The 15,305-nt window shown below is 37.3% G+C and overlaps 1 protein-coding gene across 12 annotated transcripts in view; it reads left to right on the top strand.

Moving 5' to 3' along the window:
* fat1a (FAT atypical cadherin 1a) overlaps positions 1-15,305 on the top strand; it is a 172,947-nt gene that overhangs the window by 131,886 nt on the left and 25,756 nt on the right. For all 12 annotated transcript variants that reach the window (XR_009821845.1, XR_009821846.1, XR_009821848.1 and 9 more), the window contains 6 exons: positions 1,791-1,928; positions 2,000-2,143; positions 5,899-6,096; positions 7,544-8,128; positions 10,803-11,025; positions 14,318-14,452. Coding sequence is in view for 8 of the 12 variants with exons in the window: in XM_062026646.1 (XP_061882630.1) it covers positions 1,791-1,928; positions 2,000-2,143; positions 5,899-6,096; positions 7,544-8,128; positions 10,803-11,025; positions 14,318-14,452 (1,423 nt within the window). In the remaining 4 variants the exon portion in view is untranslated. The remainder of the gene's footprint in view (positions 1-1,790; positions 1,929-1,999; positions 2,144-5,898; positions 6,097-7,543; positions 8,129-10,802; positions 11,026-14,317; positions 14,453-15,305) is intronic.

Raw genomic sequence — 15,305 nt, 5'->3', positions numbered from 1 at the left:
TTATAAGCATGTACAATTCTTAAGAATTTAATTAAAATTGACTTAAATACGCTATAGATGTTGTCCTAAATGTTATTTAAATTTACATTTTTAAATTATTATTAATAAAAGTAGTAGCTATTTGACTACAATTAGACCATGTTAATGTCAAATAAAATTAGCATTCATATACATTAAACCTTTGTAATACTAAATAAAATAGTAATGCACTTTTTAATGTATTTTGTATTTTTAATAAGTGTGTCACCATCATTAAATCCAAAAAATATTTCAATTGCTACCTCTTTAATTGTAAATGTATTCTTATCTTAAAAAACAACAACCAAAAAAAAAAAAAGTACATCGCACAATTTTTCCCCTCAAAATAAATCATTACTTTTGCATCTGTAAGAATATATATTTTTTTGTATGCTTCAGACTTCAGAATATAATTGGAATCTGTTGATAAAATATACATGTTTTCCTACATTTCATTTAAATACAATTATGTTATTATTATTATTGTTATTATTATCCATCCATTTTCTACCGCTTGTCCCTTTTGGGGTCGCGGTGGGTGCTGGAGCCTATCTCAGCTGCATTCGTGCGGAAGGCGGGGTACACCCTGGACAAGTCGCCACCTCATCGCAGGGCCATCACAGACAACATTCACACACACATTCACACACTAGGGCCAATTTAGTGTTGCCAATCAACCTATCCCCAGGTGCATGTTTTTGGTTATTATTATTATTATTATAATGAGTATTAATGTAGTAGTTTAGTAATATACATGTTTTCCTACATTTCATTTAAATACAATTATGTTGTTATTATTATTATTATTATTATAATGAGTATTAATTTAGTAGTTTAGTAATATACATGTTTTACTACATTTCATTTCAATAAAAATGTTTTATTAATATTATTATTATTATTATTAGTAGTAGTAATAGTAGTAGAAGTGTTGGTAGTAATAGTAGTTATAGTAATACTAAAATTACTATAACCTGCCATTATTTTGCCATCATTTTTGTTCGCAAATTGGAATTTTGAGCACTTGCATCTTTAAAATATATTTTTCATATAGTTATAATTGAATTGAATATTTATTTACCATAATTTCCGGACTATAAGCCGCACCTGACTATAAGCCGCACCAGCTAAATTTAGGGGAAAATACAGATTGCTCCATATATAAGCCGCACCCGACTATAAGCCGCAGGGTTTTGATGTGTAATTAGCGTAGTATATAGGGGTTCCTGTTACCACGGAGGGGATTGTCGGGACAGAGATGACTGTTTGGGAACGCAAAGCGTCCCATTTATTAACAATAAATCTTTCAATCATTCAATCAAACGTTCACATCTTTGACATGGCGAACAGCATTCGTGCAGAGTACAAATAATACAACGGTGCAAAGTAATACAAAGTGCTCGCCTGTACGTTATCAAAATAACCAGCCTACCGGTATATGAAAAGTCAGTCTTTAATCATTGTGTCATCGTCTTCCTCCTGCGTACTAAAACCACCGAAATCCTCTTCGTCGGTGTCGGAGAAGAACAGGCCGTATATAAGCCGCACCCTTGTATAAGCCGCAGGGACCAGAACGAGGGGAAAAAGTAGCGGCTTATAGTCCGGAAATTACGGTAATTGTTTTATCCAAACATATTTTGAATTTTTGTATTTTTGTAATTTTCAAACTTTTTTTAACAAGATGAGTTTAATAATAAAAAAATATATATAAAAATGTAGATAATTGTTATGTGTAAAACTTAAGTTTTTAATAATGTGTTTGTGACGTGAAGGTGGTGGCTGAGGATGCTGACGGGCCGTCATACGACCACGTGCGCTACACTATCGTGGGCGGCAACAGCGGCAGCCCCTTCATCATGGACCCACTGCGTGGCGAGCTGAAAGTGGGCCGCCAGTTGGACAGAGAGCAGGTAAGGACCCTCGCTCGGCTCAGCTTTGTTAAGTTAATTGTTATGCGTCACGATCCCTTCCTTCTTCCCAGACCTCTGGCTACACGCTGACGGTACTGGCCTCCGACAACGGAGCGCCGCCTCTCTCCAGCACCGCCATCATTAACATCGACATCTCCGACGTCAACGACAACCCGCCTCTCTTCTCCCAGGCCAACTACAGCATCATCATCCAGGTGAGGGCGGGGGAAATACGCTGATAATAAGTAGCCAGGAAAGGAAGTCGGAGGTGGGGGGTGGTATTATTGCAAGGATGGATTAACGGGAGAACGTGTGAGTGGAATGTCAACGAGAAAAGGAGTGGGAACTTTGGGGTAAGGAAGGAAAGGGGAGGAAGTAGGGGAGAGGTAAGAGGAAGGCAAAGACTGAATGTTAAGTAGAACAAGTCAATGGATGACAATCAAGGCAACACGGCAGCCATCTTACTCACAAAAACTAATCAGCCAAACTATTTCTCCCAGTGGAAATCATGGAAACACAGTAATCTGTTCCTGGGTCAAACTGTGGCCACCATAAACTGAACTTTTTTTTTAGATTTCATAAAGTGTAAAAAGAAGCCAACCACAACTTTGAAAAGGTTGCAATCGTAACAGCAATTTCAATGTTTTTTCATAAAAAAAGGTGGTACTTATTTTCTTACATTTCATTCCAATACAATTATTCTCTTCTTCTTCTTCTTCTTCTTCTTCTTCTTCTTCTTCTTCTTCTTCTTCTTCTTCTTGTACTTGTACTTCTTCCTTCTTCCTTCCTCTTCTTCCTTCTTCTTTCTTCTTCTTCTTCCTTCCTCTTCTTCCTTCTTCTTTCTTCTTCTTCTTCTTCTTCTTCTTTCTTCTTCTTCCTCTTCCTTCTTCCTCTTCTTCTTCGTATTCTTCTTCTTCTTTCTTCTTCTTCTTCTTCCTCTTCCTTCTTCCTCTTCTTCTTCTTCGTATTCTTCTTCGTATTCTTCTTCGTATTCTTCGTATTCTTATTCTTATTCTAATTCGTATTCCTATCCTTATTTGTAGTAGTAGTTGTTGTAATAGTTGTTACTGTCCGACAATTAGGAAAAATGCTGTGAAAAATAGGATATTACATCAATCTTACAATTGGTTTTCTTCCAAGGATAATGGTAGTCCTAATCTTATAACAATAAAGTGGTATGTTTTCATGAAAAAAGAGGTAATCATCCACAAATTGCTGTATTAATGTTTTTTTTCAAAGTAAAAAAAGTTATGTGAGATTAAATTTCTCACAGGAATAACTTTAACAAAAATGTCTAAGCTTCAAAATAAAGTAAATTTATTTTCTTTATTTTTAGGATTGTTCTTTTTTACCCCCAAATAATTAGTTTTTTTTTTAGAGATGTCCTTGATGGCTTTGTTGCCGATATTCGATATTCCGATATCGTCCAACTCATAATTACCGATTCCGATATCAACCGATACCGATATATACAGTGGTGGAATTAACACATTATTATGCCTAATTTTGTTGTGATGCCCCGCTGGATGCATTAAACAATGTAACTTTACCATGAATTGATTAACGTGGACCCCGACTTAAAAAAGTTGAAAAACTTATTCGGGTGTTACCATTTAGTGGTCAATTGTACGGAATATGTACTGTACTGTGCAATCTACTAATACACGTTTCAATCAATCAGTCAATCAAAAACAAGGTTTTCCAAAATAAGAGAACAACTTCAACTCAAGTTATGGAAAAAAATGCCAACATGGCACTGCCATATTTATTATTGAAGTCACAAAGTGCATTATTTTTTTAACATGCCTCAAAACAGCAGCTTGGAATTTGGGACATGCTCTCCCTGAGATAATCCTGATACCCACTTCAACTATGGGAAATACTATACTTTGACTTTCACAAAGTGCTTTTTTTTTTTTTAAAACATGCCTCAAAACAACAGCTACAAAAACAATGAAGGCACACAGCTTCAGCCCAGAGTATACTAGAGCATACTTGCCAACCTTGAGACCTCCGAATTCGGGAGATGGGCGGGGGGTTGGTGGTAGCGGAGGTGTACATTGTAGCGTCCCGGAAGAGTTAGTGCTGCAAGGGGTTCTGGGTATTCGTTCTGTTGTGTTTATGTTGTGTTACGGTGTAGATGTTCTCCTGAAATGTGTTGGTCATTCTTGTTTGGTGTGGGTTCAGAGTGCGGCGCATATTTGTAACAGTGTTAAAGTTGTTTATACGGTCACCCTCAGTGTGACCTGTATGGCTGTTGACCAAGTATGCCTTGCATTCACTTATGTGTGTGTAAAAGCTGCATATATTATGTGACTGGGCCGTCACACTGTTTGTATGGAGGAAAAGCGGACGTGACGACAGGTTGTAGGGGACGCTAAAGGCAGTGCCTTTAAGGCACGCCCCCAATATAGTGGTCCGGGTGGAAATCGGGAGAATGGTTGCCCCGGGAGATTTTCGGGAGGGGCACCTAAATTCGGGAGTCTCCCAGGAAAATCGGGAGGGTTGGCAAGTATGGCCTCCGTCCATTTTAAAAAGTCATTAATTTTACTTTTTGAAACCGATACCGATAATTTCCGATATTACATTTTAAAGCATTTATCGGCCGATAATATCGGCAGGCCGATATAATTGGACATCTATAGTTTTTTTTTTCTCTTGTATGATGATTTTTCCCCCATCATTTTCATGTATATGTATTAATATATTCTAGCACTAAGTTGCCTAAAACAAATAATATAAAACATAAAATCGGGTAACTACTCAACCTTTGAAGTTGTGTCGTCTTAAAGTGGCGTTTTATAGGTAGTGCTTGAAATAAAACAATAGTGTGTAATGCATCATGACTATAGAATAGAATAGAATAGAGTTTTATTGTCATTATTACAGGTTCAAAGAACAACGAAATTGGAGCAGATCCCCTAAGGTGCATACACAATAATTTAGTAATATAAATAGTAAAAAAAGATAAAACAAGATAAAAAAGAAGATATGTATCTATATATACTGTATGTATATATCCACACACATGCACATATCCATATATATTTATATATATATATATATATATATATATATATATATATATATATATATATATATATATATATATATATATATATATATACATATACACATATAAAAAAATATTGCACATTATAGTCCGAAAAAATAAAAGGACATGACGGACACATTGTGCTCACTCAGTGCCTGTTTATGGCACTATGGCTCTTGGGTAAAAACTGTTTTTAGTCTATTTGTGCCCGCTTTTAGCACCCTATAGTGTCTGCCCGAGGGTAGCAGTTCTAGGTGGCAGTGCCCGGGGTGGAATGGGTCTTTCAGGATGCTCTGTGCTTTCCTGAGACAGCGGGAGCTGTACAGGTCAGCCAGGGAGGGGAGGGGGCATCCAATGATCTTCTGGGCGGTCTTTACAACCCTCTGGAGCGCCTTTCTCTCTGCGGCCGTGCAGCTGCTGAACCACACGCGGATGCAGTAGGTCAGGATGCTCTCAATAGAGCACCGGCAGTTCCTGAGAGAGGTGGTTGTTCCTAAGTATTCTCAGGAAGTGCAGTCTCTGGTGTGCCTTCTTGATGGTAGCCGTGGTGTTGGTGCTCCAGGTTAGGTCGTCGTCCAGGTGGACTCCCAGGAAGCGGAAGTTGGAGACCCTCTCCACGCAGTCACCGCTGATGACCAGGGGCAGGATGTCTGTTTTTTTCCTCCCTATGTAAAATTAGTTACATTAAAAGTTACATTTCTGCTTCTGTGGTTATCATCACACCTTTCTCTCTGTGGGCGTGGTCATTGTTTTGTCAGACATTTAAGTTGGTTTTACTTGGATTTGTCCCAAACTTGTAATTACAAATTTAGGAATGTTTTATTGGAATTTCACAAGTAGTGACAGTGTGTCGAAAGTCCCAGCTTTCTCAAACGCATCATCACTGTTAATCGTTACCATTTACTTTTCACTTAGGAGAACCAAGCCAAAGACACCAGCGTCCTGCAGCTCCTAATCTCCGACCGCGACGCGTCCCACAACGGGCCGCCGTTCACCTTCTCCATCGCCGACGGCAACACGGGCGAGGCTTTCCGCATCAACCAGCAGGGGGCTCTGTTGTCTGCGGGGGCGCTGAATAGGAAAGTGAAAGAACACTACCTGCTGAGAGCACAGGTGAGTCCACCTTCTTAGTGTTCTGAAGTGTCTCATCTGTTTGTCTTCTTCTGTCAGCCTCAATATATCCTCGCTTCACTTTTATACGTCGCTCACTTTAGCTTTTTCAGATGTGCCAAGGATGAATATGCTCATGGTGATCATACAATTTGGGGTGGGGGACAGAAAATATCATTTTTGAGTATTATTGTTAATTATAATTTGTAATAATTTGCATTTGTTGCATTTGTTGGAACTACAGATTGTAATTAGCTGAATGCTAAATCAGGAGCCCGCAGACTGTACTTTTATAGGAATAATGTAAAGTGCACGCTGTCTATGAAATAAATTTAAAAAAATACTAAATAAATTACGTTGTTTTTGGCAAAAAGTCATAATCTTATCAGATTAAAGTAAAAAAAATAAATATCATAGTTTCACATGATTTTTTGAGTAACAAAAAGACTTGCGTAAATAAAAATATGAAACGAAAAATTCAATAGTATATCAATAAAGTTGTACTCAAAAATATGATTTGGAAAAAATAAGGCAATATTTTTTTTTAGAAAAAGTAATATAGCGTTCTTGTCACATTTTTGGATATAATTGATAATTTTATGTTTAAAAAAACCAAAAAGGGTTTTATTTTATGAGAGTAGTTTATTTGTGGAAATAAATAGTTTTATAGAAGTAAAACGTATCAACAAATGTGTATTGTTTATAGAAAAAAGTCATAACTATGAAAGAATATTGTTATAATTTTAATAAAAAATATTAAGTAAATGTGTAATAGTAAAGGAATAAAATTGTATCAAAAACAATCCGGCAGAAATAATGATTTTAGAAAAACTAACCGTGCTCTCGTCATATTTTTGGATATGATTAAGTAATTCTGCAATTGAAAAAGAAAACAAAAGATTTTATTGTGAGAGTAGTTTTAAAAAAAAATTTTTTTGCAGAAAAAAATCACCATATGGGGAAACAAGGAAGACTATTTGCTATTTCCCAAAAACAATGACATTTTTCCTCTTAATATTCCATTGTTTTTGTTTTGGCAACATTATTACCAAGCATTCACCTTTTAAAACTGTTCTTGTTCACTGTTTAAATATTGTCTGATGATGACAAATGTCCCATTTTCCAATGAGTTCTTTCTTTCTGGTCGTCAAATCAAAAACTGGACAAGTTGAATGGGGAGTGTAAAGGTCATCTAAAGAGTGGGTGTGATCACGTGAGGAGGGAATGAGTGGACAGCTTGGACATGGGACGTACAGTAGGTGTGATGTCTCCTTGTTGGACACAGATTGAGTCAGCGTTTTTTCCTCCCAACAGAGCTGTTGACCATCTGTGTGAGCTTCATGTTTATTAGCGTCTCCACGCCGCTGCTGTGCAAGTTGAATAGCAGCAGTGCCCTCTTGTGGGCAAATGTGTTAGTTCGGACTGAATGTTTCTCCCTGTTTTATTACAGGTGGCAGACAGCGGCAAACCTCCGCTCTTTTCCTCCGCCTTCATCAGCGTCCGCGTCATCGAGGAGAGCATCTACCCTCCCGCCATCCTCCCCCTGGATGTCTTCGTCTCCACCGCCAGGGACGAGTACGCAGGCGGCGTCCTGGGTAAGATCCACGCCACCGACCAGGACGTCTACGACACTCTGACCTACAGCCTGGCTCCCGCGTCCTTCTCCGACGAGGCGCTCTTCTCCGTCTCGGCCTCCGACGGCAAAGTCATCGCTGCGCGGGCCCTGGACGTGGGCCACTACCCGCTCAACGTGACGGTGACCGACGGCCGCTTCACCGTCGCCGCCGACGTCAACGTGCATGTCCGCCAGGCAACCCGCCAGGCGCTGGACAACTCCATCGCCGTGCGCTTCGCCAGCATCGCCCCGGAGGAGTTCATCGGCGACTACTGGCGCAACTTCCAGAGAGCGTTGAGGAACATCGCGGGCGTGAGGAGGAACGAAGTCCAGCTCGTGAGCCTTCAACCGTCCGAGCAAGGAGACCTGGACGTCCTGCTGGCTCTGGAAAGATCCGGAAGTCCTTACCAGTCTCAGGAGGTGAGAGCAATTATCCTTAAGTCTTCAACATCATCGTTTTTATTTTACACTTCGACTTTTCACACATGGAGGACGTTTGTTGATGAAACAGCAGTACACCAACTTTCACTGATTTATTTGGTTTTCAGCTGTCCACTGGGATACCTTGTGGTTGTCTGCAGCCTTGCATTTCTCAGCAAGTTAATGTGTTGTTTTAAGCAATGAGGCATAAACGGAGCCGGTTTTTGGACGGATTATTTTTTTTTTTTGGAGTTCAAAAGTGGGAGTAAAGGAATAATCTTGGATTAAAAATTAAATAAATACATGTGTATGTTTTTTTTTGTCTTTGCACAGGACAAATAATATAACAATACACATATTCTATGCTTTTTGAAAAATGGAAACACTACTTTTTGTATTTTCGATAGGGAAAGTCTTGGCTTAAAAAAATAAATACATGTGTTTTTTGTAGAGGACAAAATAATACATAATACTAGATATGTCCGATAATGGCTTTTTTTTGCCGATATTCCTATATTGTCCAACTCTTAATTACCGATTCCGATATCAACCGATACCGACATATACAGTCGTGGAATCAACACAGGGGGGGTGGGGTGGGGTGGGGGGGGGTGTTGGTGGTAGCGGGGGTGTATATTGTAGCGTCCCGGAAGAGTTAGTGAAGTGAAGTGAAGTGAATTATATTTATATAGCGCTTTTCTCTAGTGACTCAAAGCGCTTTACATAGTGAAACCCAATATCTAAGTTACATTTAAACCAGTGTGGGTGGCACTGGGAGCAGGTGGGTAAAGTGTCTTGCCCAAGGACACAACAGCAGTGACTAGGATGGCGGAAGCGGGGATCGAACCTGCAACCCTCAAGTTGCTGGCACGGCCACTCTACCAACCGAGCTATACCCCTAGTGCTGCAAGGGGTTCTGGGTATTGGGTGCTGTTGTGTTTATGTTGTGTTACGGTGCGGATGTTCTCCCGAAATGTGTTTGTCATTCTTGACTTGCATTCACTTACACTACCGTTCAAAAGTTTGGGGTCACATTGAAATGTCCTTATTTTTGAAGGAAAAACACTGTACTTTTCAATGAAGATAACTTTAAACTAGTCTTAACTTTAAAGAAATACACTCTATACATTGCTAATGTGGTAAATGACTATTCTAGCTGCAAATGTCTGGTTTTTGGTGCAATATCTACATAGGTGTATAGAGGCCCATTTCCAGCAACTATCACTCCAGTGTTCTAATGGTACAATGTGTTTGCTCAGAAGGCTAATTGATGATTAGAAAACCCTTGTGCAATCATGTTCCCACATCTGAAAACAGTTTAGCTCATTACAGAAGCTACAAAACTGACCTTCCTTTGAGCAGATTGAGTTTCTGGAGCATCACATTTGTGGGGTCAATTAAACGCTCAAAATGGCCAGAAAAAGAGAACTTTCATCTGAAACTCGACAGTCTATTCTTGTTCTTAGAAATGAAGGCTATTCCACAAAATTGTTTGGGTGACCCCAAACTTTTGAACGGTAGTGTATGTGTGTGTAAGAGCCGCATATATTATGTGACTGCGCCGGCACGCTGTTTATATGGAGGAAAAAGCAGACGTGATGACAGGTTGTAGAGGACGCTTAAGACAGTGCCTTTGAGGCACACCCCCAATATTGTTGTCCGGGTGGAAATTCGGGAGAATGGTTGCCCCGGGAGATTTACGGGAGGGGCACTGGAATTCGGGAGGGTTGGCAAGTATGCCCTACGTCCGTGTTTTACCGGATATGTACCGCTCTGTACAGCTGCATTTTAAAAAGTCATTAATTGTACTTTTTGAAACCGATACTGATAATTTCCGATATTACATTTTAAAGCATTTATCGGACATTATCGGACATCTCTACATAATACATTTGTAAAGATTTTTAAAAAATGAAAACACCTTTTTTTTGCAGTTTAAAAGTGGGAGTAAAAGGAAAATCTTGGATTTTTAAAAAAATAATACATTTGTATTTTGTTGTAAAGGACAAATCATATATGACAAATACATAACACATTTGTTATGCTTTTTAGAAATTGGAAACAACATTATTTTTTTTAAAATAAAAAAATATTAGTATTAATTGTTTTGGCTATTATTGTTAAATATTAGTGTTATTATTGATTTTATTATTGTTATTATCAAAAATAGCTATATAAAACATTTAGACTTAGACAAACTTTAATGATCCACAAGGGAAATTGTTCCACACAGTAGTTCAGTTACAAAGGATGGAAAGGATAATGTAGGTATAAAGTAGACTAAAAATGTACAGTAGTAGCAATATAAAATATAACATATATGTAACATATATGTATTATATTTAATTATTTGTATTGCTAATAGCAATAGTGATAATAATATTTGTTTATTATACTAAATGACCTTATAATTTGCACAGTAAACATCAAAATGTTCTCATTTGAAAATGGTAGAATATTTCGTTATTTTTTTTCTTTAATGAAGTACACTTTTATTTTTGTGCAAAAAGTAAATATTTTTTCCTGAAATATTTGTAATATTATATTGAAATTAATTGTATTATATAAATCATTTGAAAACATGTCATAAATTTGAAATAATACGCAGGATGAAATAGACATGTAGCAAAAATGTCCCTAAAAAGTTTTTTCGTCTTTGTCCATCTTCTCTCAGGTGGTCTACCGTAAGTTGAACTCCTCGGCGGCCGTCATCGAGGAGATGACGGGGGTCCGCATCGTGCGAGTGATCCAGAAGTTGTGCGCGGGCCTGGACTGCCCGCTGCGCTTCTGCGACGAGGTGGTCTCCCTGGAAAAGACGTCCATGTCCACTTACAGCACAGCTCGCCTCAGCTTCGTCACGCCGCGTCACCACAGGGACGCCACCTGCCAGTGTGAAGGTCATTTGCTGCAACATCACACACACACACACACACACACACACACACACACACACACACACACACACACACACACACACACACACACACACACACACACACACACACACACACACACACACACACACACAACAGAAATATGAAATACCATCTACCATTTTGTACATTTAAGTGCAAATCCAGATAAAAATGAAAAAAAAAAAATTTGGTCACGTCACATTTACAACACTTTTGGTCGCTTTTGTTAGCGTGAATGCAAAATGGTATAGTACAGATATCTCACCTCAATGAACCAGGAAGTTTTTGATTGATTGATTGATTGATTGATTGAGAAGTTTATTGACATCTTAAGCAATTGAATCCATGTAATGCTTTAAAAAGGCAAATGAATGGCACAAAAAGCCAAAAGGCTTGTTTCCATTGTGGTACGTTAAATATTCATCACATTTGATACATTCAATAATAAAATATATACCGTATTTTTCGGACTATAAGTCGCAGTTTTTTTCATAGACTTATACTCAGGAGAGACTTATGTGTGAAATTATTAACACATTACTGTAAAATATCAAATAATATTATTTAGCTCATTCACGTAAGAGACTAGACGTATGAGATTTCATGGGATTTAGCGATTAGGAGTGACAGATTGTTTGGTAAACGTATAGCATGTTCTATATGTTATAGTTATTTGAATGACTCTTACCGTAATTTGTTACGTTAACATACCAGGCACGTTCTCAGTTGGTTATTTATGCCTCATATAACGTACACTTATTCAGCCTGTTGTTCACTATTCTTTATTAATTTAAAATTGCCTTTCAAATGTCTATTCTTGGTTTTGGGTTTTGTCAAATAAATTTCCCCCAAAAATGCGACTTATACCCCAGTGCGACTTATATATGTTTTTTTCCTTCTTTATTATGCATTTTTGGCCGGTGCGACTTATACTCCAGAGCGACTTATACTCCGAAAAATACGGTATATCCTGTAATATGTATATAAAAAATTATGTTCAAAAATGTATACATTATGTACATATACACAGTATACATGTCAGGTGATTTGAAAAACAATATATACAAAAAATAAAGTAGCTTGCTAACTAGCATATGGTCTGACAAACAAACAGCACTATGCAGGTTGTGTTACTTTTATAACACTAAATCCAAAATTATACTCTCCAATAGTATATTTTTTTCAAGTTTTTTTCAACTTAAAATGTTATGGTCATGACATTTTCCCGCATCCCCCATAAACCAGGAAGTAGCCTCCTAACTAGCTTACAAGTCGACAAACTAACAGCACTTAGCAATTTTTTAAAAACTTTCGTTAGAGTAAATTACAAACGTACAATCTGGAGGTACTGTATATTCACGTCAGTTTTTGTTTGAATAAATCAAACATGTCTTACTACATTGTCTGTGAACCAGGAAGTTGCTAGCTAGCTAGCATACAGGCCCACGAACAAACACAAAAAAAAACAGCCTTTAGCTATTTAAAAAAAAAACTTTTATTAGAGAAAATCACGAACCGAACCATCTAGAGGTATATTTTTGGCAATTTTTGTTTGTATATCAAAAATGTCTTATTACATTGTCTGTGAAGCAAGAATTCGCTAGCTAACTAGCATACAGGCCGAAAAACAAACAAACAAAGTGCTTTGTAATTTGTGTTACTTTTTTCGACTAAATTAAAAATGGTACTGTCAATAGGTCTCTTTTTTTTAGTTTTGTTATAATTAACTAAAAATAGTACGGTCATGACAAGTTCCTGCATCTTCCACGAACCAGGAAGTAGCCTGCTAATTAGCATACAGACCCATAAACAATTTATTTTACTTTTATCTGAGTCAATCACAAACAGTATGATCTGGAGGTATATTTCCGTCACTTTTTGTTTGAATAGATAAAAAATGTCTTACTACATTGTCTGTGAACCAAGAAGTTGCTAGCTAGCTAGTATACAGGCCCACAAACAAACACAAAGAAAAACAGCACATAGCTATTTTTTTTAAAACTTTTGTTAGAGAAAATCCCGAACCGAACCATCTAGAGGTATATTTTTGGCAATTTTTGTTTGTATTTCAAAAATGTCTTATTACGTTGTCCGTGAACCAAGAATTTGCTAGCTAACTAAAATACAGGCCGAAAAACAAACAAACAAAGTGCTTTGTAATTTTTGTCACTTGTTTCGACTAAATTAAAAATGGTACGACTAAATTAAAAATGGTACTGTCAAGAGGTCTCTTTTTTTCAGTTTTGTTATAGTTAACTAAAAATAGTACGGTCATGACAATTTCCTGCATCCTCCACGAACCAGGAAGTAGCCTGCTTATTAGCATAAAGACCCATAAACTATTTTTTTAACTTTTATCAGAGTAAATCGCAAACAGTACGATCTGGAGGTGTATTTCCCTCACTTTTTGTTTGAATAGATCAAAAATGTCTTACTACATTGTCTGTGAACCAGGAAATAGCTAGCTAACTAGCATACAGGTCGACAAACAAAGCATTTCGCAATTTTTATCACTTTTGTTCGAGTAAAACCATAAAAAGTAGGCATATTTTTTTTAAAAATGTTTTTGAATGAATCAAAAATGTCTTAACACACTACATTGTCTGTGAACCAGGAAGTCGCTAGTTAACTAGCATACAGGCCAACAAACAAAGCGCTTTACAATTGTTTTCATTTTTGTCAAACTAAATCCAAAATAGTACTGTACAGAGGTCTACTTTTTTGACTTTTGTTATGGTGAACTAAAAATGTTACGCTCGCGTCGATTTTCGGCATCCTCCATTAACCAGGAAGTGGCCTGCTAACTAGCATACAGTCCGACAAACAAACAGCACTAAGCAGTTTTTAAAATGTCGTTGGAGTAAATCACAAACAGTCCAATCTGGAGGTTTATTTGTGTCACTTTTTGTTTGAATAAATGAAAAATGTGTTACTACATTGTCTGCGAACCAGCAAGTAGCTAGCTAACTAGAATACATGCCGACAAACAAAGCGTTTCTCTATTTTTGTCACTTCTGTCAGATTAAATCAAAAACAGCACACTCAGCAAGCATATTTGTCATTTTTTATTTGAATAAATCAAACATGTCTTACTACATTGTATAGGAACCAGGAAGTAGCTATCAAATTAGCATACGGGTCAACAACCTAACGCAAAAACTGTGTTTTTATTAGTTAATGAAAAATGAGAATGTCCAGACGTCTTATAACATCCTCCAGTTTTGACAACTTGTCTCTCATGCTGTATCAAAATGTCTGTCCTAACTACCAATAGATGGCAGATGTCCCGTGCTGAACAACGTGTGTGACAACAACCCCTGTCCAGAGGGTATGGACTGTATAGCGGACCCTCACAGGGACACTGTCCACACTTGTGTGTGTCCTGAAGGCAAAAAGACCAAATGTTCTGGTAAGAACACTTCCTTCATTCCTTCCGTCCTTTTCCCCTTATCGATCTTCTTCACTTTACTGTCCATTGAACAATAATGTCCAAATTGCTGAGATTTCTCATTGGAAATGACGGAAACTGAATTACCGTATTTTTCGGACTATAAGTCGCAGTTTTTTTCATAGTTTGGCCGGGGGTGCGACTTATACTCAGGAGCGACTAATGTGTGAAATTATTAACACATTACCGCAAAATATCAAATAATATTATTTAGCTCATTCACGTAAGAGACTAGACGTATAAGATTTCATGGGATTTAGCGATTAGGAGTGACAGATTGTTTGGTAAACGTATAGCATGTTCTATATGTTATAGTTATTTGAATGACTCTTACCATAATATGTTACGTTAACATACCAGGCACGTTCTCAGTTGGTTATTTATGCGTCATATAACGTACACTTATTCAGCCTGTTGTTCACTATTCTTTATTTATTTTAAATTGCCTTTCAAATGTCTATTCTTGATGTTGGGTTTTATCAAATAAATTTCCCCAAAAATGAGACTTATACTCCAGTGCGACTTATATATGTTTTTTTCCTTCTTTATTATGCATTTTCGGCCGGTGCGACTTATACTCCGGAGCGATTTATACTCCGAAAAATACGGTAATCAGTTCCAGGTTTAAACTGCAGCCTTTTAGCGCAGCTTAGATTATTTATTTTTTATTTATTTTAATTTTTTACATATTTTACAATAGATCAACGTCATTAGCCGTTTAAGTTACCTAACCTTAAAACATAAAAAACCCCGAAAAACTAGCATAGCTTTGATGTAGGTTGATACTACCACGTTTTTATCCAAAAAAACAAAA

This window comes from Entelurus aequoreus, linkage group LG18 (genome assembly GCF_033978785.1).
Source record: "Entelurus aequoreus isolate RoL-2023_Sb linkage group LG18, RoL_Eaeq_v1.1, whole genome shotgun sequence".
NCBI classification, from domain to species: domain Eukaryota; kingdom Metazoa; phylum Chordata; class Actinopteri; order Syngnathiformes; family Syngnathidae; genus Entelurus; species Entelurus aequoreus.
This window is presented reverse-complemented; position numbering and strand designations above follow the sequence as displayed.